Genomic DNA, 21805 nt, shown 5'->3' on the forward strand with positions numbered 1-21805 from the left:
CCGCCGCCGACCGAGGGGCGGGAGGGGGGGGCTCGGTTGCCGTGGTAACAAGCCACGCCCCTCCGGCCGCGCGGGAGGCGGGAGTTGCCGTGGCAACACCCTCCTTTCCCCCCCACACCCCCCCGCCGCCTCAGCGGCTTTCCCCGGGAATGCCCCCGGAATTCCCGACCCGCCGCTTCCAACGGGGCGCACGGGCCTGAGAGGCGGAGCGGCACTCCCAGGACACGCACCCGGGTTCCCACACGGATTTACCCCATCACAGGGGCCCATGGCGCAGCGAGGGGCTGGGCAGGCCGCGGGCCGGGTGCTGTGAGCAGAGGGAAACCCAGGAACAGCCCGGATCACCGGCACAGGCCGGGGGTGACCCGCTGGACAGCAGCGCTGCGGCGAAGGACATGGGGGTTCCAATAAGCAACCAGCTGTCCCCGAGGCGGCAGAGTGTCCTGGGGACCTGGGGACACTGGGACGAGCACTGGCAGCAGGTCAGGGACTGATCCTGTCCCTCTGTGCAGCCCTGGCAGTGCCGTGTCCAGCTCTGGGCGCCTCAGCAGATGAGACACATGGAGATGCTGGAGCAGGTCTAGGGGAGGCTGCGGAGATGCTGAAGGGCCTGGAGCATGTGGGTGCCCAGGAAAGGCTGAGGGAGCCGGGGCTGCCCAGCCTGGAGAGGAGCCCCAGCTGAGAGGGACCCTCAGCCCTGGCTGGCCCCGGCTGCAGGGAGGGGCAGAGCAGGGCCGGGCTCTGCTCCAGGCCCAGCAATGGCACCGGAGCCACGGGCAGGGACTGAGCCCAGGCAGCTCCACCTGCACATGAGGAAGAACTTTCCTGGGCAGCGCCTGAGCCCTGAGCAGAGCCCAGAGAGGCTGTGGAGTCTCCTCACTGGGGATATCCCAGAGCTGTCTGGACACAGTGTGTGCCGTGGGCTCTGGGATGGCCCTGCTGGAACAGATGGACACACTGTGGTCCCTTCCAGCCTCACCCATCCTGGGATTTTGTGGGGCAGCACCTGAGGTGGTCAAGGAACAGCTCATCTGCACCCACAGGGCAACCCTGCCATCGCTGTCACAAAGCCAGAGTAGGAAACCCTTGAATTTGTCCCCACCTACTGTACCAGGTGTTTCTGATCCCCACGCCACCCAAAGGAAAGTCAGGAATGTTTTACTCCTTTCCAGTTTCCAGACACAGCAGGAATGTGGCTGCTGAACACCTTGCCAGTAACAACTTGTCAACTCTAAGTACCACAAAAAGCTGAGATTTCCCTAGAATTCTAATAATTTATTACCTCACTGCCATGGAAACCAGTCCATCTGCTCCCCCTCTCATTGCCTCCCATCCCCACAGCAGCTCTGGTGCTCAGAGAAGCAACCAAGCCTGCAAAGTATTTGGGGTTTTGGCACTTGGTTTGCTTTTCCTGGCAGTCGGATGAGCTGAACTTGTTCACAAACAAGACAAATTAATCACCAGGGCTGAAGGCAGGTGAGCAGCAGTGAACTGTTACACCAGCCCAGCCATCTCAAATAAAGACTTCTGCTTCACCAGTAAAACAAAGCTGATCTCACCTCCTTCAAAGCTCCCAGACCACAGGGTCACAAACAAGCTGTTAGTACAACCAAAATCCACTCAGCCAAATTCCACCCTCTAGCAATTAAGATCTAAAAGAATAAGCCAAATTATGCCTGGTGAGCATTATTGTGCCATGGATATGGTGAGGGATGGGATCATTTGGGGGCTTGCAGCATCCCACCTCAGATAATGCTGCTGCTATAGGTGACAGGTTTTGAACATTTTGCAGTTAAGATTTGTTTTATCTAACAATCAATCTTTCAATTTTTAGTTCTGTTTTGTTTTGCATTCAGCTTTGAAAATGGGGATTGTTTTTTTTTACAGGCTTACCCTGACTGGACAGGCTGAGAGACACCAGCATGGAAACAGTCAGTAGCCCTGCCTTAAAAAAAACCCCTTTAATTAATTTTTTTTTTTTGAAATCATGGGTAAATCAGAAAATAATCCCAACTGTGTTAAGGATTAAGGAGAAACAGACCCATATTGAAGGAAAGCTTCCAGAACAATGGCTGAGGCAGCAGGAGAAAAAGCAAATTATTTGCCACTGGTCAACTGTTGTAATTTTCTCCAAAAACGTCTCTGAACAGAACAAATATTTATTTATTTATGAGGAGCCCACCAATGATAAGAGATGTGCAGGCTTTGAGGAAAAAAAAAATCCCAACAATCGTATTTTTAGCTCAGTGTGCTGGTCATGCTTTTCATAAAATTTGGTCGTTTAAACTTAAACCGTCAGAAGATGCTGCTGAAGAAACAAGTCTGTCATAAATGTCCTAGAACAGAATTAAAGTCATCAATGGGGTTCAAAAAAAGGACAGAACTCAAACATCTGCTGACTTTGATAATTAACACAAACCCTTCAGCACTGCAGCTGGCACTTGGCTCCATTTCAAACACAGACAGTGCAAAAGTAGCTCCAAAAAAGCAAAGAAAAGCCAAATTATGGCTTCATAAAACAGATGAAACAAGAAAACTTCCTCTGCATAGTAGGATCTGGTTGCCTCTTCCCCAGCTTCAACTTCCTACAGGCCTCAGCACCTCCATGTTTAAATGACAAAATTTTTTGAGTTACTTTAGTTTTAAACCCAACAGAAACAGTATTTAGTAGTGCCTCTAAAAATGGAGGGGAACAGTTACAGCCAGGCAGGGCAGTTATATGAATTTCTAATTAAGTTTTGTCATTACTGACAACTCCAATCTTCAGTTGCTTCTTTCCCTTTTAACTTTCTCCATCATAACTGGCTTTGGAATATTGTTTTAATCACACTCAAACCAGTTTGAGTATGAAAATCAAACTGCATAAAGTATAGTAACACCATCGTACATTCATATGTATCATTAACAGGACATTAACAACAAGAAAACAAAAGTATCTTGTTCTTAACAGGGAAAATGGGATCTGCAGGAGGGATCTCTGTGAGCAGAGGTGAATGGGAGCCCACAGCCTTGGCATCCATGGAAGATCCTTGGCTTTGGCAGGGGAGAATGACCTGTTTGTTTCCTCTTTGTTGAAGGGAGGGTTAGCATTGAGAGGGAAAGAGTGGCTGTCTGCTTACACTCCTGTTAACGGGTGTGCCAACAATGCTACAGCAAGGTGCTTCAATGTACAGAACAGTGCCTTGTGCTGAGGGAAGCTTCAATCTTGCAGTTCACAGCCAGCTGGGAATACCAACTCGTTTTTCATTTGTTTCCTCCATGGAATGTGCATTTTTTCCATCAAAGCCTTTGGACTCTCATTTCCAGATCAGACCATCACTTACCATTGCTTTCCAACACTACCAGTATTCACACTCCAAACCATGTAAAATGCAAGTTAGAAAATAAGAAATACTTCCATTCCTGCAAGAAGTGCTGCAAGTGCTAGAAAACAATAATTCAAGAAAGGAACAATTAAAAAATGTTACATTCTGGCGGTGTATGTAGCTAAAACTTCTCAGAACTCACAGAACTGCTGCCCAAAGTGGTTCCCCTCCAAGGCAACCACTCAAAACTGCATAGGGAAGCTTTGCCAGCACAGGAGAACATCACCACAGTTTCCATTCCCACTCCACCACGTGTCCATGGCTCTGATCTACTCTGCAACAGGGCTTTTAAACATCTGCAGGATTGTCTTTTGCTTGTTCTTAGGCAGTGAACAAATATCATTAGTGTCACTGGTATTAACCACACAATTCAAAACCTTTCCTTCCTTGATGCTGGGGGATTTCACCCGGACCCTGGCAGGGGACTGCCAGTTTTCATTGCAGGAACCTTTCCTAGACTTGTGGTGATTGGTTTCAGCCTGGCTTTTTGATCCCTTTGAGTCTTTTGCCCCCTTGGAGCTTCCCTTCCTGGCAGCAGAGTCTTTCCCAGAGCGAGGTGGTTTGGTACGAAGCAGATACTCGTCCGGAGAGCCCTTCTGCCTGTTCAGTGTCCTCTCCTCCTTGTCCAGCTCCTTCTGCAGCTGCAGGGCCAAGAGCCTGTCCTGCTCCTCCTGCCTGCGCCTCTCATAGAACTCCTGCTCAAAGGCTCTTTGTGTCTGCAAGTTAAAATCACTCATCTGCTCTCCTTGGTCTTCTGCACTTTCTGAAAAGGTTCTTCTCCTCTTATCAAGCACGTCCAAGTCAATCATGGCATCAGCTGGGGCTTCCACTAGCTTCCTTTTGGGGGTCTCCTTAGAGTTCTGTGGCCTTTCTGGTGTCTCTTCATTTGAGTGTCCAGCCTCCTTCCCCAGACCAGGCAACATGGTCTGGCTGTCAGACATCACACAATTCATTCCCAACTGACCAGAGGTACAAGTTTCATCAGCCTTTTCAAGGTTTACCCTTTGTTCATGTGTCAAATTGCCACTGTCTGACTCAATTCCATCATCACCTCCATTGGATCTAAGAACTGTCCTAGACCCTTCCCCTTCTGTGGTTCCATGAAGTGCATCTGGAACTCCATCTTCTAAACCATTTGGTCCTGGCGCTTCTTCCTGCTTTGTGGCAGTTTCACCTGAAGCTGAGGCACTGAAATAGTTCATGCACGATTCCAGAAATGAATCCTTAGCTGCAGAATCTTTATTCACACTGGTCAGCTGTGGAGACAGGGTTGGCATTTCCTCTTGCTCATCCTGCACTGCAGAACTGCTGCCTTCATTGCTGTTGGTCTCCTGAAGAAAATGAAGTAAATGAAGTAAATTTATCAAAAGCCCAAACACTTCTCATGGCTGCATTGCCTGAGTGCTCTGGGACAGCAACTCAGATACTTCTCTTTTTAAAAAATACCTAACTGTTCAATAATAATAAAAATATTTGAAATAATTAATAATAATGCAGAATCCCAGCTAAAAGACTGAAACCTCTATAGCATTTTCCTTTTATCAGTGATTCAGACTAAATGTGCAAGCCTGCTCCTCTTCCTTGGAGGCCTTACAGGAATGATCAGACAGCCATGGAATGATGTAAATCAGGGTGCACCCTCCTCCAGCAGGCTCCAGAATTGCCAAGCATGAATACCAAAGGTAGCTTAAAAAGGGCAGTATAACCTGCCCAGTGCTAATGTGCAAGGGGAATAGAGGATTGGAACCCTACAGGCGAGAGAAAATATCCCACAATTGCCAACTGTGAGATTTATAATAAAATTATTCCTGTTACCCCAGAGACAGAGTTGCTCCCTCCTCTTCCTGTGGTACTGGAGAACGATGCTGATCCCAACATACCAGAATTCTTTGGAGACAGATACCTTAAAAAGAAAAAAAGGATAAGTATTTTATCCTTGATTTGTGAGTCCTTTGCATTATTCATGGTCTTCAGGCTCATTCTGGCAAACAAAAAAACCAAGAAGGCAAGTGTTTTCCTTCTCCTTCTATGAGGAAATGTTTTAAACTTCAAAATTTTCACATTTGTCCCCAGTTATCTCAAGAAGCTGGCCTACAGCATTATAAAGAAGCAAATGGGGCAGAGAGACACTGAAAAAGGCCAATAATTAAAGAAACACTTGGCTGAATCTCTTACTTCTGAATGTCTCCAGAGTTGCCGGGTTTGTTCTTTGCCTTGCTCAGGAGCAGGGGGGATGTCTGAAGGGACAGGCTGTGTGCTGGTGATGGGCTGCCAGGCACGTGTCCCTCAGGATCTTCATTCTTCCAGACAAGTAAAAATAGCATTAACTAAAGCAAAACACAACACAAACTGCAGAAACCTCAGGGAACTACTTGGGTTTTGCTGCAGAATCTGTTACTGTTGTACAAAGAATTCTAGAACTGTGAGTTACAGATGGTTACAGAGGAAGAAATGTTACTTGCTCCTTACACTCTCCTGGATCTAACACTGAGGGACAGGAGGCTTTGCTCAAATAAGAATCATTGGGTAGCAAAAATTCAACTAAGCAAAGCAAATTAATAAAACAAAAAAAAAACCTCCAAGAGGTAAGGTACATTTTCACTGTATGTTCCTTTCTTCCAGATAGTAACTTCTTCCAAAGAAGGATTTAAAAAAAGATGAGGAAAAGGAAGCATACAGCAGAAAATCAATGGTTTAAAATGTTTCACAATGAAAACATGCAGCACACATGGTGGGTGCTGGATTTCAAGTGCATATTAGACAGGGTTCAAAAATTAATGGTCAATCAAGGCTTTAAAGTACTGGGGGGTGACAACAGCTTCCAACTACAACTAAAATAAATTTAAACTATTACAAAGTTTAACATTTGCTCTGAGCAGTCCAAGTTGCTTGCACTATATTGATATTTGCTGCTGTCCCACTCAATCCTAACTCACCAGGCTGTTACTGAGCTGCCAGGCCAGCTCTTCATCTTGCTTCAGCTGCTTCTCCATCTCCTTCCTTCTCTCTTCTGCCAGCCTGTGCTCCTCCTCCTCCTCAGCCAGCAGCCTCTGGATGTACTCCTCACTGGCTTTGTTCTCCTCCTGCTCGTGTGCTCGCCTTTCTGCCTCCACCTACAGCAGGGGTTTGAAAAAATCCACCTGGTTACCACTGCAGGGCCACACTTTGCACCAGGACCTCTCAGCTGACACTGCTTAAACTTGAACCACTCACTGTTCACAAAATTCAGCAGCATTTCATTGCAGGAGTCTCAAAGATGTAAGGATCACACGGATGCTGTGTGTGGAGCCTTGGGTTTGACCACAGTGACAAATTTTTTGGTTTCTCTAAGATTATACCATTAACCTGCAAGATTAAACTCCATTCTTCACCTTTTCAAAGTGTTAGTAACAAAGCTAAGATCTCCAAGTTGTACAGAGAAAGTGGGGTCAGAATTCTGTCTAAGGCTGGATGCCAGCTGTCCCACAGCATTTGCTCAACCTGCTTTTATCATTATATATGCCAAAGACAGCACATCTCTCTTTTAGAAGACTGCTGCTCTCTTGAAACACACAAAACCCAAAGCAGCAGGCCAGGAATTTTACATCTGCCTTTCTTACAGCAGACATGCTGAGAGATCAGTTACCAGCAACTCCACAAGGAGGGCAAAGCACTTCAAGAATAAAGCTTTCTTTGGAAATTCTCCCCAGTCCTCTGCTTCATGTGATCCTGTAATCACCAGCAAGGGCTCTCAGGGAAAGGTGCATTCCCATACATTCCAACTCTAAATCTTAATTCTACTGTGTCTGAATTGGAGGAAGAATCCTTAAATAGGCCAAAATGGAGAATTCTTTAAAATCTTTACTGATTTTCAAATATGCAAAGGTAACAGAGTGAACAAAGAACAGAGAAAATGCTCTATGGTTATTACTGAAAGTTATCTAGTTGCAGTCTCTTACTTGGAGGGAAGTCAAGAAGACAAATATAAAACCAAAGTCCAAACAGTTTCAAATTTCTACATTTGCTACTTTTATGTACATTGACTGAGAGATGAGGTAAGAGGTATAGATCAAGAATGCCAAATATATAGATCACCTCATGTCAAATACAAATAAATCTCTCCCACCAATTTAATTCATGATTCAGAAGTGACCAGTATGTTCTTGCAGCTGCAGTGCCCTTTTAAGTATCTTTATTATTAAATAAAATTACAGCTGTTTGTAGGTACAATTCAAATAACTGGATACAAAGCATTTATGCTTTTTAAACATATTTTTAGACTTACCTTACTAATCTCTGCTTCATATTCCTGCCTCAGCTCCCCAGGCTTGCTCAGTTGGTGCTGTGGCTTGGGGACACAGACTGGGAAGGAGAGGAAAAAACCAAAGTCAACAAACACAAAGTCATGACAGTCAGCAACAAAGGGTTTTAACAACAACAAAGGATTTTAACCACAACAACAAAGGATTCATCATTCCCCTGTCATGGGAATGATTTGACTTAAATCAAGTGCTGTGATTGAAAAAAGGAAGGAATAAAGCAAAAAATACCAAGGAATAAAGTTTACACAGTAGAAAAGCGTGGTGTTACAGAGTGGCAGGAACAGGCAGTGTTTCCCAAGCACTGTATAAAAAGTAAATACAACGGAACAAGTTTCTCAGAGAAGCTGTGGCTGCCCCATCCCTGCAAGTGTCCAAGGCCAGGCTGGATGGAGCCTGGAGCACCCTGGCCCAGTGGAAGGTGTCCCTGCCCATGGCAGGGAGGTGGAATGGGATCATCTTTAAGGTCTCACCCAACCCAAACCATTCCCTCATTCATTCTCTGTTGGTACCCTGACCATAATTTGTGTATTTCACTCTCTTTGTGGAACACATTTCCCTAAGGCCAACCTATCAAAACGTCCCCCAAGGGCACTTGCAACATCATAAACCCCAAAATCCTCCTTCAAAAAGTTAATCAGATTTCACTTCCTTCTCTCTGACACCACAATTTTCAGCTCACAGATTCTTGCATTGACTGAACCCCTGGAATTTTAACCAAACTAACACCTGACAATCTTTTAACCACTTCACTCACTTGACAGTGATAAAGAAACACACCCACAGACTCAAACACTCTGCTTGCAGATGCTACAGCTGGAAATGAGCAATGAACAAGGCCAGGCATTGATAGCCCACACGAAAGGCATGAACAAATACCCACTGAAATCACCAATGTAATTTTTATCTTCTGTGCTACAAATGAAGAAGGCATTGCCCACTTTTGCAGGAGAGCTCTGTCTCTGCCAGCAGTAACACACCTGCCTACCCACAGCTCTGTATTTCCCAACATCTGAAGTCACCCACAGCAATTCCTGTGACAAAGCAGAGACATGCCAGGACAAGTGACACTTCACTTACTTTCCTCATCCAAATCCTGTCCGTTCATCCTGCGCTCGCACTCCTCCGGGTAATCCTTCTGAATCTTCTCCCAGAGCTCCCAGTTGATCAGAGTGTTCCTGCGGGTGTTGTAGCGTGCCCAGGAGGAAACCCTACGCCGACAGAAGGGGCAAGAAAGGCTGGCCTTTTCCACTGTCATCTGGAAGCAGGAGTTGCACAGGGTATGGCTGCATGGCAGCGTGACAGGCTCCACAAAGATCTCCATGCAAATCTGGCACAGGCAGTCGGACAACGACAGCGGGGCCTTGGATTTCTTCGACATGCTGGCTCGAGGTAGAGGAACAGCACTAGGACAACATCAGGGCCTGAAAGCAAAAAGAAACATTTAGGTTCCTTATGGGAAGTAAAATATAAAGGAAAATACAAAATATTTTACAGTTACTTGAAGAAAATGTTAGTGGATTTAGAAGCCTGCTTAAGCGGTTGCTTTTCTCAGGGCCTGAAAGATTCCTGAGGAAGAAGCAGAGCTTTAGAGAAGTCATGGAAAAACTGTGCCAGGTTTTCCTACTGCAGTTTCCTGTGAGCTGAAACAGATGCTTTGGGAATAGCAAGGAGGTGGTAAGGAGAGGGGGAAAAAGAAGGTGAGAGTTCTTCCAGCCACCTCTGTTACTCCCCTCTTCTCCCTATCTCTGATAAAAGATGCTGGATGTGTTATTCCAGTTACCTTAACCTTCCACTCACTCATTTTTTCAGTATATGCACATATACTGTTACTCTCCTCTTCTCCCTATCTATGATAAGAGGTGCTGGATATGTTACTCCAGTTACCTTCACCTTCCATTCACTCATTTTTTCAGTATATGCACATCCTTTGAGAGCTGCTTTTGGCACAAGCTTGCTTCCAGCTTATTCTGAAGGTGAAACACACCAGAGCAGAGCAGCTTCTTTCTCATTCATTTGCTTGCTTAAGGTACGACTACAAAGCTAAAATTCCTTTTTTTTCTTAAGATAAACGAAGAATTAAAACTTCAGCACCTTCTTGTATGACTTGAAACTGTGGGGGTCATCTGTCTCCTCACGCGATTTTTCCACTTGGCCCAGCAATACTGTGGGAGAGAAAACAAAAGACAGATACAGCAAAATAAAAAACCCACTGATATTAAAGCTACAAGCTTCTTAAACAGGCAGCTTTAGAGACAGGAGGCCCTTGAAATAAAAAGGCTGCCATTCCTCACAGAGAACTCTCCATGGAGACAAATACACGTTAAGGCGAGTTTCATTATTTCCGCTATTTTTATTGAAAAAAAAAAACAACCCCCAGGAGGCCGGTGCCCACGGAAAAGGGGTCCCTGGTCCCCTGCGGCCCCGTCACCCCCAACCCTGAGGGTCCCAGCGCGGACTCGGCACCCACCGCTCCGGAGGCCGCCAAAGGCCGCGGCTCCCGCAATGGCGGCTGCGCGGCGCCCCGCCCCTCACTCAGGAGCTGTTCCCGCCGCCCGCCTCACGGCTCCGCCTCCTCCGGCTTCTCCTCCTTCTCCTTTCCTCCTTCCTTCTTCTCCTGCTCTTCTTCTGTCCCCTCCTTCTGCTCTTCCCCCTGCTCCGCCGACCCTGCTGGGAGACACAGCCCTCAGAGGGAAGGCGGGCTCGGCTGCCGTGATAGGTCGGGCGGGAATGGCTTTGCAGAGCCAGGGAGCAGCGTTAGGTGGGATGGCAGGGATGGATCCTTCCCTGGCAGGCTGCTGAGGCCTGGCACAGCCTGGCCCGGGGAGCCGTGCCCGCCCCGGGACGCCGTGGCCACCCCGGGCCCGGCAGTACCCAAGGCCGGGCGGGCTTGGAGCCGGGCTTTGCTCCCTGGCTTTGGTCCTTGGTTTTGTGAAAAATGTGTATTTTAGGATTGGCTTTCTGCAAATATTAAAATGAATATTAGATGTGTTATGTTAGGAAGTGATGCTGTGTTAATTCTCTTAAGTAGTGTGTTAACTATACTTCTAGGCTGTAACATAATGTTAAAATAGAAACTGTGCTATGGAAGATACTTTTTTTTTAAAGAAAGGACTCGCAGCGAGATAGCAGCCACAGGACACCTGAATCTTTCAGAGAAAATGAATTTATTGCTCTCTTATGAGATTTCTTATAACCTAAAACTATATTTAACACAGTACTTAAGAGAATTAATACAGCATTGCTTTCTAACACAACATATATAATATTCATTTTAATATTTGCGAAAAGGTAAAAATAAAATGCATGCATTTTTCACGCATGTATGGATATGCAACAGGCTATTGCTTTTAAGGGTTAATCCTCTGTTAATGTGTGTCCTTTTTCGGACTTATGTTGCCTAGAAAAGGTACTTGGACTCTTTGTTTTTATTGTCTAATACTGTCCTAATCCAAATTGTCCAAATTTTTATTACTTTAATTATATTACTATTTTTATAACCATTTTATTACTATTAAACTTTAAAAATGTTAAAACCAAGTGATTGGCGTTTTACCCGGTTTGTTCCCTGCCTGAGCTCACCTGGCCGCAGGTGTCCAGGGCACATCCCGCCTCAGGTCCTGCTCCAGCATCTCCTCCTGCCGGTCAAACTCGAGCTCCAGGCTCTGCAGGCTGGAGTCCAGCTGAGCGAACCGAGCCTCCAGGGAGAGCAGCCTGCTTTCTACTCTGGGTGGTGGAAAACAACAGTAAGGGGATTTCGGAAGGATTTGGGGCTTTCTGCTGTGGCATTGCATTGTGAACAGCTTCAGACCCTGTTCCGGGGTTTGTGAGAGCAAACAACACTAAAAGTCAAAGTTTGTTGTCACTTCTTTTTGGCAATTTCCTGGTGCAAAGATCCTGACATCTCCAAAAACAGCTGCAAAATTAGTATGTAGATACATCTGTGGCTCTCAACCATGTGCATTATCAGTGGCATAGGTCTTTTTCTAGCACATTTTGAGGTGATTTATGCTTTTATTTGTAATGTCATGGTCTTTTGAACCATTTTCATTTAACATTGAGCAGAATTCTCATTACTCCTCTGGTTAAAAATTATACAAATAATAAACAAGCCACCCACAGTGTTTTTTTTAATAGGACTGTCCTTCCATGGAATGACTGTGATAAAAACCACTTCATAGCTTGTATTTATTAACTGCTTTTTCATTACTTGGTATCTGTTGTGGTTTTTCCTATTTAAAACTGTAAATTATAAAGATGAGGTTTTGAGTTGTAAGCCACTCCACTTTTGCTGAAGAAAACTGCTTTGTTTAAAAGAACTTGCTGTGCTGAGACAAGGTACAAGGGAATGCCAGGATTTATTTTTGTACCATTTCTCTCTTTCCCGGGGAGACAGGGTGTGCTGGGCTTCTGTCACTGTGGGTGGTTTTTATAAACATAGTTTTCTCCACATTTTCCTGTTACCTGATTGACATGGAGGTGTGTTGTTGAGAATCCTGAGGATCTGAAAGCTAATGTAAATAATTCAAAGTTCATTCCTAAGTACTGAACAACTATCTCAGTACTATGTAGTCAATAGTGATTTACTAGCAGAGCATCACCTACTCCTTACAGAATTTTTTGTGATTTTCCTTTTTATTTTACTGGCAAAACTTCAGGCTGTGTCAGCTAACAATAGCTACACTATCAGCAAATATTGTTACCTACATATTTTCCCTTTTTTTCATTCCTAGTTTGCTTCACTGCTTCTGTGCCCTACCTGTGTTAAACACTCTATTGTCTGTATCTTTGGATGAACCTCTTGTAAGGACAAAATACATAGCAGCTGGTGATGCCATTAAAAGATAAAAGGCCAAAACAAAACCCTTAAAATATTTTCCCATTCTTTCACATGTATCCCACGGTATTTTAATGCCTGTTGTCATAAGAGATGGACCAAAAATGCCATTTTTTCCTATCAGCAGCTCCTCTCTTTCCCTGCCTGCCTCTATTCCTGCCTCCCCTTTCACCAAACCAAACCTTTCTTTGGATTCTGTCTGCAGCTGACCTGAATGAGGAGAAAATAAAGACTTCAACAGTGGCATATTTTACTGAGTATCCCCGACCTTAATTCATTGTCTGGCCGATTGTGCAGATCCTTGTCTAACGATTTGCTGTTGTTTCCTGAGGCTAGAGGCTTCCTCTGCAGCCTGGTGAAGTTCCTCTTTCTGGTGTAGGACTCCTCTTGCTTCAGCAAGAATTTTGGGACAAAAATAGAACTTTAATTGGAAAACTAAGCTGGTGTCATGCAGAAATGTAGGGAGTTGAGAAGAACTGGAAGGATTGATGTGTCATAATTGGATTGAATCTGTCAGCACAGAGAGAGCAAGTGCAGAAACTGAGGTGAGTTGGGGTTTGCTGTGAGTGACTTTCAGAGCTGGGCTGTCAGATAATGAGTGTTCTGCCGGTGAATTGCTGGTTAGCAGCTTTTTATCATGGTAAATAAGCTTCCTCACAGCCCATTCTCCAACTTCCTCCTCTGCAAGTCAGAGTGAAGTTATCTAAGATCTCATCACTAATGCTACTCTCAGTGCAGCAGCAGTTCCTCAGCAGCCTTCAATCCAAGGCTTTACTATGTGACCAGTTTTGTCTCTCAAACATGTTTTTTATTGTCTGTCTGTAAATTAATCTTCTGTATTTTTAAGCACCTGCAACAAACATTTCAGCATTTGCCGATTTTGGATCTAAAAATGCCTGTTCAGTTATACCACACTGAATTCCCACAGCAGTAAGTGAATTCTGATAGACTGAGTGCTGCTGCCTCTTGATCTAAGCTTGGAATGAAAAGAGGAAGAAATGGATTAAACCTCCTGTTTTCATTTCCATCATGACCTCTGAACACTTTTTCCTTTAGTGTAAGTGGAGTTACCACTAAGTCAGTGACCTCTACCTCTGACTAGTGTACACACAAACCACATCCCCATTCTTTACCAGAAAGCTTTTTAAATTCCTCTCATTAGCACACAGAACATGCTAGGAAGCCGTGCAGTAGAAGCTCCAGCATTCCCAATTCTCTGCAAGTGTGGTTCTCTGTGAAACCTTATTTCTGCTATTCAGGCATTTACAGAAAATGACATTTTGGAGCTGTCACTCTGTGGGTTTGATTTTCCAGGCCAGTGCAGCATCCCACACTTCTCCAAGCTCTCCCCATTCCCTCACTCCATGGTATGTTAGACACACACTTCTTCCAGCAGTTTCCCACAGAATTAATTTTCACTTTTTTCTTTCAGGAGTTGTTTCTCCCTCTGGTCAGGTCTCCAATTGCTACTTTTGTGTTCACCATTGTGTGAATCAGAGTCACAAAGACTGTGGGTGAACCAACAGTATGAGCAATATCTCAGCAAGAGGAGGAGTTTCTTTCCCAGTCTGGCAGCTGTCTGTCTGTCAACACATCATCACTCATTTCCTGAGGAGAAGTACTGCATCCCATCAGCTGGGATACTCTTGACAGGGATCCTTCTCACTGCAGGTAAACCACAGTTGTATGTCTGACACCTGATTTGACTTTTAAATGTCTCAACACTGCATAGTTTGCCTTTTAAATGTAAAATGTCACAACCCCAGAATGGTTGGGGTTGGAAGGACCTTAAAGCCCACCTCATTCCACCCCCTGCCATGGGCAGGGACACCTTCCCCTATCCCAGGTTGCTCCAAACCCTACCCAGTCTGGCCTTGGACACTTCCAGGGATGCAGGGGAAGCTGCAGCTTCTGTGCCAGGGCCTTACCTCCCTCCCAGTAATGTGAAAATCCAGAGAGCAGGGACAGTATCCTGCCTGCCCTTAACTGCTGCAAATTTCAGACCCTCTTTTGACTCTTTTTCCTGAAGATCCATGCTCATATCTTTGTAAAACTCTGAGCCACCACCACTGGTGCCTGCTGCTGCACAGCCCAGCAAGGAGCAGTGCCAGCAGGGGCAGCTGAGGCTCTGGATTGTTTTTCAGCAAGTCCATGAACCTGTTGGTCACGTTCCTCTGCCAAGTGCAGGCTTTGGAAATGGAGGGTGAATCAGCATCACCTGATTCCCCAGTGACGGTGATTTGCTTTCCTTAAACTTTTAAGAAAGATCCATTCTTGAGGTTTTTTTTTTTTGCTCATGATAACCACTTACTCCTTATCTTTGAACCCTCCAGTCTCTGAGGCATGGTCTGAAAATCAGAAGTTCAGCTCAAAGCTCCAATTAGAACAGCAAGCCTGAATTTCACAGAAACACAGAATGTGCTGGGTTGGAAGAGATCCACAAGGATCCAACTGCTGGCCCCCACAGCAATCCCACCCTGTGCCTGAGAGCATTGTCCAAATGCTTCTTGAGCTCTGGCAGCTTTGGTGACATTCCCTGGGAAGCCTCTTCAGTGCCTGACCACACTCTGGGAGAATGTTTTTCTAATATCCAACCTAAACCTCCTCTGACACAGCTTAAGGCCATTCCCCCAGGTCCTGTCACTGGTCCCCACAGAGATCAGTGTCTGTCCCTCCTCCCCCCTCATGAAGAAGCTGTAAACCTCAATATCTCCCCTCAGCCTCCTCCAGGCTGAACAGCCCAAGTGCCCTCATGCAGCTGCATGCCATGGGTGATGGAGCAACTGCCCAAATCCCGCAGCAAACAGGCAGGATGGCAGCCCAGGGAATGAACACACCATGGAGCTGGTGCCTCTGTCCCTCTTTCCTCCCCAATGGGTGAAGGAGATTGAGCCTGTTCATGAGCTCCTCCCTCCCTGTTTACACCCCACCCTGCTGCCCACAGGAGTTCCCAGAGAAGCCCAGGTTACCCTGGTGTGGTGTCCCATGTCCCAGCCCTCCCTGTCCCTCCCCAGCCCCCCAGGACCTGTTCAGGGTCTCGTTCAGGGAGCGCAGGGAGATGCTGCCCTTCGCCATCGTCCTGGAGAACACCAAGAGGAGGAATAAAAGCTGGAGTGGGCTCGCTCCTCTCTCCTGCGGCCGGCAGCAGGGACAGGGGATCCAAGTCCTGCAGGAGGTTGTTTGTTCCAGGCTTTTTATAGCCTGTATATCCAAATATAGGTCATGGATGCACCAACACACGTCCATGGACGTGTCACACACTGAACCACACAGCCCCTTCCTCTGCCCCACTAATCCCATGGCTTCACTGATGAACTAATTCACAGCTAGCACAAAAGGGAGTAACCACAATTTTCTGCCTTTTTTTCTTTTATTGCTGTGTTTTGGCTTCAACTTGCTGTTGTGCCCACCAGATCATGTCTTGGGCCAAAGTCTCCTGCTGGGAAAGGCTGTACAAGCAGATTGCCTTTGTTTTTTTTAATTAAAAAGGTATGAAGGTAAAATCTGATTTGGATGAGAATGAGTTGTGTTTGGATGCAAGGAGCTGCTTTGAGCAAAACCAAGACAGTTGGAATCTCTTCTATAAAGGGTGGAGAGAGGCAGCACAATCAGATAATGATTTTCCAGAGTTGGGTATGTAAAAAAAAAAGAGCTGGAAATTTTTCCAGTATAATATGAGTCTGGTAACAGCCCACTTGGTGAAACACAGCAGCACAAACCCAAACCTCCCACCTGTGCAGCAGGTCCTCAGCCAGCACTAGGAATTCAGTTCTGTGACAGGATAAGGATAACCCAGGAAAAATCCCTTTTTAAAAAAATTATTTGCCCACTTCATAGGAAATCCAGAATGAACTGAACATGCCCAGAGCTGTAACATTTCCACTTAGGTCTTCCAAAGTGGAAAGGGAAGTTTCCAGCAAGCCAAGTTCTGCTCATCTTGTTTCAAAGCTTTGGGAAGACAGGAAGTATTTGGGTAAGGAGAAGCTGTGCCTTTGGCCCTTGGTATTCACCCTGTGATGGGGGTACAATAAACTTTTGGACACAATTTGGTGTGAGTCTGGCACCATTAGAGTGATTCTAAGGACAAGGGAAGAGTGAGAGAGAAAGCATTTATTAAGACAAGTGTAATAGTTCTTTTTCCCTGATATACACAACTAACTGACAGCTGACCCAGGTGTAACAGTTCCCCTGCTCCTTCTTTTGCTGCAGTGAAAAAATTCAGTTGGCAACCACAGGGAAACAAATTTGATTACCTGTTAATTGATGCATCTCTAGTCTATGCAGCTGCTGACAGAGTGTGATGAAAACCAGATTCCACCAGGCCCAATTTAAGCCAGCTGGGACACAGCTTTATGGGAGAAATCACACAGAGCACTGCAACAGCCCAAACCACCTAGGGCTGAGCCAGTGACAGCCCTGCTGCTGCTCAGCAGCCTCACTTGGCATTGTGGGTGTCTCCTGAGCACTGATTTTCTCCTCCAGCCTTAATTACGTCAGCTTAGCCATGAACTAATGTTACCCCTAAATATAGAGACCCGTTTCACTGAAATTCAAGCAGCAAGCTGCCAGCCCTGCAAGAAAGAGTGGCTGTGTGAGCCACAAAGAACCAGCACGAGGCCAGGGACATCCCAAGTGCACAGCAAACCCCTTCCCTTCCCAGGGACCAGAGGGGTTCCCTGTCCAGGTCACTGTCAGTGCATGTAACTGGCTCTCAGAAGTGGTTTTATCCCTCAGATTTCTGTAAGCACCTGGGTGCCTTAAGGTTCTGGCAATGGATACACTGATACAGAGCTGCTCTGGTCAGCAACCAACACTCTCCTGGAGCCTTTGATCTCTGCACACGACAGCCAGTTCACCTTCTCTCCGTGCTCAATGCTGAGCTTTGGCACAACTCCAGGGTGTTCATTGGAGGCTGCTTTGTTGAGCTTCCCATCTTTTCTGCTGCAAGCAGCTGCTTGGGCCTTTTTCCTGTGCAGAGATTTTGCTGGACTTTTCTGCTGCTTCCCAATGTTGCTGCTGAGATCCCAGAGCAAGATTTTCCCATCGTTTCCTCCAGACAACAAGCAGTAGCCCTCAGGCATAAAGAGCACCTGTGAGACTCCCAGGCTGTGAGCCTGGAACTCCAGCTCATGCTCAAACCTGGCCCCAGTGACTCGGAATATTCGGACTTTACCATCCTGAGCTCCACAGCTGAAGATGTTGCCACAGGAGGCAACAGACAGGGAATGTGCAAGAGGTGGGTTGAAGAACTGCCCAGCTGACTGAGGGCTCTCTTCCTCCATCTCACACTCCTGCAGGTTTGTGGTCCACAAGGGACGAACTTTCTGCAGGTTCCACAGCATCACCTGGAAAAAAAAACAAAACAATTGTTTGTGTATTTTACTCAAATTGGATGTTTAATAGTAAAATAAGCAACCACACTTCTTGTCCTAGCAGAGCAAAGGCTGTGTGTGACTCCAAGGGGTGTAAAGCATGTGGTTAAACTTGCCCTAATAAATGTAGCAAATCTTTCTGGCCTGCTTTGCAAAGTCCCACCACCACACTCTGCAGTCAATGACTCAGACCTCTAGACCATGGAAGAGATGCAAACACTGCTCTAAAAGCTCTTGCATTCATCTCAGCAGTAGTAATCATGACATCCTGCACATCAATTATTGAGAAGGAGGGACAGGGAAACCCTAGCAGTGAATAGAGATCATTATCATTCTGCATTTCTGTCTCTGCTACTTGGCCTATAATAGTCACTGCCACGAACGTGTCTGAAAAATGGGACAGCAAAATCCAAACAGCAGTTGAGGCTGTGGTTTTTAAACAGGCATATTTGTGTTTATTTTTATATCCAGTGGGTAGATCTGGTTTGTGCTATGGAGTAGGGCATGCTTTACCTACTGAGATGGGGCAGGTTGTGCTTTTAGACTTCTTTTTCCAATGCCACCCCAAATCCAAGCCCCCAGTGAAGAATCCTGTGTCTCTTGTACAGCAGTTCAAGCACTACAGATTTATACTGAGCAATTAAAAATAATGCTCTCAAGACTTTTGTAGGATCTGAATTGACAATGAGTATCCTCAAGGCCAACAGATGAAAAAGCACAAGTCAGTCTAATGCAGCACTGGTGTACTGTTTGTTTCATAAAGCTAAGCTTCAATTTGTTGTCAATAAAAATACTCCTTCAGTAGTAATCACCAATAAGAAGTACAGGAGTCTTTAAATTTAGTTCACAAAAGAGCCTGGCTCTGCATTTCTGGGATCCAAATCGCACTAATACATCTGAAACATATTTCCTGTCACTTTCCTGTTACAGTTACTCTGTTGCTGCTGCAGTAAAACTACTTCCACAACAACTGTGATTTACTGTAAATCAGAGGGGCTGGGTGATGCTTGCAGAAAATACTCCTGCTTTCATCAGAGACAGGACTGCAACAATCTGATGAATCCATCAACTGCTGAAGAGCTTTCTGCAAACCAAGTATTTTCTGTCCTCATGGCATTTCCCCTGCTTCATCAAAACTCCTGAAAGAACTCCACCAACCTGAATTTCAATTCTCATCATCCACAGCTTCCCTGAGGGTTTGACAAGCCCAGAACATGTTTTGTAGAGCTCATAACTTGTCCAAAGGCATGGTGCAGCACAGGGCTTCAGAGTTCTGCAGCTAAGCTCCCCTTTGGGAAATGATGGATCTTAAATGCAGCCTCAATGCAGAATGATGCTATTTTCACTGTACAAAAGCACACTAATGAAATCCTGTTCTGGGATACCGACTTTCACCCAAAAACCAACTTGCTGAGCTACAATAAATGAAACTAACACTAAAAAGTCACAAAAAAGAATCAGCTCACTTGTACTGAGTTGTACATAAATGTTTACAATTCTGATTAAAAGTTTTCAGCCACAAGCTGGTGTATCTGCATTTTAGGGACCAAAATTAAGCCAGCTGAGGGACTGAGTGTTTACTTCTCCCAAACAGGCTCTATCATCATGGCTTTAACACATAAAAATACAGTTTATACTAAATATCAGCATGTAATTGCTCTAATGGATGTGAGATGTACTTTGGTTTCAAGAACAGAAGGTGAAACTGCTCAAAGCTGTCACACAAACTTCACCCTGACACCGCTGGAACCACAGAAACCTTTGAGAAGTGACAGTTTTCATATAGGGCTAAACCAGGAATGTGGTCAGGCCTCAACCACTGGAAAGAAATTACTGAAAAATATCTGTTCTGGGCTTAAGTCCCAGCATGGCTCTTCTCAGAATGCAAAGGACAAAGTTTCCTCTTGATGAGAATAGGAAGGTTTAAAAGGCAAAGAACATTTCATGCTTCCAAGATGCTAACAGAACAAAGGATAAATGACACAAATCACTTGTCCTCACAGTGATATGTTCCACTTGGAAAGATGCTGCTCTACCTGCCTGCCTCAAGCACTGTGCCTTCTCCTCACCATCCTTTGCATCTCATCTGCAGTCACCACTGATCCCTAGGGACAGCTGCTGGTTTTGCTCAGTCCAACAAAGAGCCAATATAGCACAAGTGAGCTTTGCAGTGTGTTCTGATTTCCCCTCACCCCACTCACTTCTGAACTGTAAATATCAATGAAGATAAAAACAGGGCAGAAGCTGCTGAGTGGAAAAATTACTTCAGAATAGCCCCAAAACTACTTCAGAATAGTGAGGAGCTTCACAGTGACTGCAGGCTGAACACCTTCGTGCTCGGTGAAAGTCTGTGGGTGCCTCACTACACAGATGGCTAATTACTGTTTCACTTCATTAATACCCATGCACATGTATGCAAATCACCTGCATGTCCAGCCCACAGGAAACCAGGCTCTGAGGCCGCTGAGGTCGGAAGGCAACAGACGAGCAGATGTTGGAGTGTCTCAAGGACCGGCTGACTTTCTTGCTTTCCAAGTCCACAACCTTTATGGCCCCCGAGTCATCGGCGGCAGCCAGCAAGCTGTCGGTGTCGTTCACCGACAGGCAGTTGATCTCCTCCTCGTTCACGTGGAAGCGCTGCAGGGGCTCCTGCAGGCAGCGCACATCCAGCACGCTGATGGTCTCTCCGTGGGCCGTGTACAGCGTACTGGGCCGCCGGGCTGAGAACACCACTGAGGTCACGTCCTCCGCCTGCGGGAGCCGCAGCTGAGCCACGGCCGAGCCCGCCCCGTCCCAGAGCGCCAGCTCGCCCCGCTCCGCGCCGGAGGCCGCCAGCCCTTCCGTGCTCACGGCCAGGCACAGCACGGAGCAGGAATGGCCACCGCTCCACTGCACTGCCATGCTCCACGGACACCCTGAAACAAACAAAAACGAGCCCTGAATGAGGTGGTTGCTGGTGTCATTTTAGCAGAAACGCATCAAGCAAGAAGATCATCCTGAAATGCCGGTGTCCAGTTAAATCGGGCACCACCACAGCTCAGGACAGCTCAGTACCCAAGTGGAGCTTTCGGGACACCGCGGGGCTGACCTGTCTGTTCCAACCTAAATAACACAATGAGACTTTTAAAAAGAAGTATTACTAAGTTAAAACAGGTTGCAACATATTTAATAGGCTCTCAGAGCACACCCACGGCGCTCACCAACCTTAACCCTTCCTGGTGTGACTGCCCGCATCAGCCTGTTACAGCACTGCTTAGCGCAGCACATCAGCAGAAAATTAAGATAAGGACGAAAAATGGTAGCACAAAAGTGTTGGAGGGACTGGGAGGCTGCAGAGAAAAGCACATGGTCCGTGCATTTATTTAACTACTGGGCAACAAACGGCTTGTTTCTGGCGGCTTTACCTTCTTTTGTTTTATTTTTTTTAACCACGTTATGTTTTCCATGTGATTTTTGTTGACCCAGATCTAAAGAGCACCCAGAGCCCATTCATTCCACCAGAGGAGGAACTTCGCTCTTGGCGATCAAATAACCCTGCAGAGAAGGCCGATACCTTCCCCGCAGTTCGCTTCGGGACACATTCGCGGCCGCCGCTCCCCGGGGGTCCCAGGTGAGTCGTACCCCGCCAACCCTCGGGCCCTGCGGCAGCTCGGTCCGACCGCCCCCCGTCCCGGCAGGCCCGGCCCTACGGCCGCCCCCCGGCCCGGCTCAGCTCGGCCCGGCTCAGCTCGGCCCGGCCCGCGGGGCGCGGCGCTGCCGGGGCCGTCCCGGGGGGCTCGGGAGGCGCGGGGCCCTCAGCTCTCACCTCAGCGCCCCTCGGCTCCGCCGCGCTCCCCTCGCCTCCCCCGGGCTCCGCTCGGCTCCGCCGCCGCCCCCGCCCCTCGCCGGCCCCCCGCGCCCGCCGCGCACGCGCGGGGCGGTGCCCGCGGCCGA

At 46.6% G+C, this 21805-nt stretch overlaps 2 protein-coding genes across 3 annotated transcripts; both read right to left on the bottom strand.

Moving 5' to 3' along the window:
• Positions 1-3156: 3156 nt before the first annotated feature.
• RNF168 (ring finger protein 168) lies at positions 3157-10214 on the bottom strand. Its single transcript, XM_054282565.1, has 8 exons — positions 10134-10214; positions 9758-9828; positions 8744-9087; positions 7630-7706; positions 6302-6478; positions 5541-5665; positions 5181-5268; positions 3157-4696 (listed from the first exon to the last, which is right to left on the bottom strand). The coding sequence occupies exons 3-8, from the start codon at positions 9042-9044 to the stop codon at positions 3635-3637; spliced, it is 1830 nt and encodes a 609-aa protein (XP_054138540.1). The 5' UTR covers positions 9045-9087; positions 9758-9828; positions 10134-10214; the 3' UTR covers positions 3157-3634.
• A 7037-nt stretch (positions 10215-17251) lies between these two features.
• On the bottom strand, positions 17252-21733 carry WDR53 (WD repeat domain 53). Of its 2 annotated transcripts, XM_054282690.1 has the most exons (3): positions 21678-21733; positions 20297-20787; positions 17252-17845 (listed from the first exon to the last, which is right to left on the bottom strand). In XM_054282690.1, exons 2-3 carry the CDS (start codon positions 20771-20773, stop codon positions 17258-17260), a joined length of 1065 nt encoding a protein of 354 aa, XP_054138665.1. In that variant the 5' UTR covers positions 20774-20787; positions 21678-21733; the 3' UTR covers positions 17252-17257. The 2 variants fall into 2 exon arrangements, with proteins under 2 accessions (XP_054138665.1, XP_054138666.1); XM_054282691.1 differs by lacking the exon at positions 21678-21733 and having other exon boundaries at positions 20297-21114.
• Positions 21734-21805: the final 72 nt, after the last annotated feature.

This window comes from Melozone crissalis, unplaced genomic scaffold, assembly GCF_028551555.1.
Source record: "Melozone crissalis strain CALT ecotype California unplaced genomic scaffold, PUWL_Pcris_2 ptg000034l_1, whole genome shotgun sequence".
Taxonomy (NCBI): domain Eukaryota; kingdom Metazoa; phylum Chordata; class Aves; order Passeriformes; family Passerellidae; genus Melozone; species Melozone crissalis.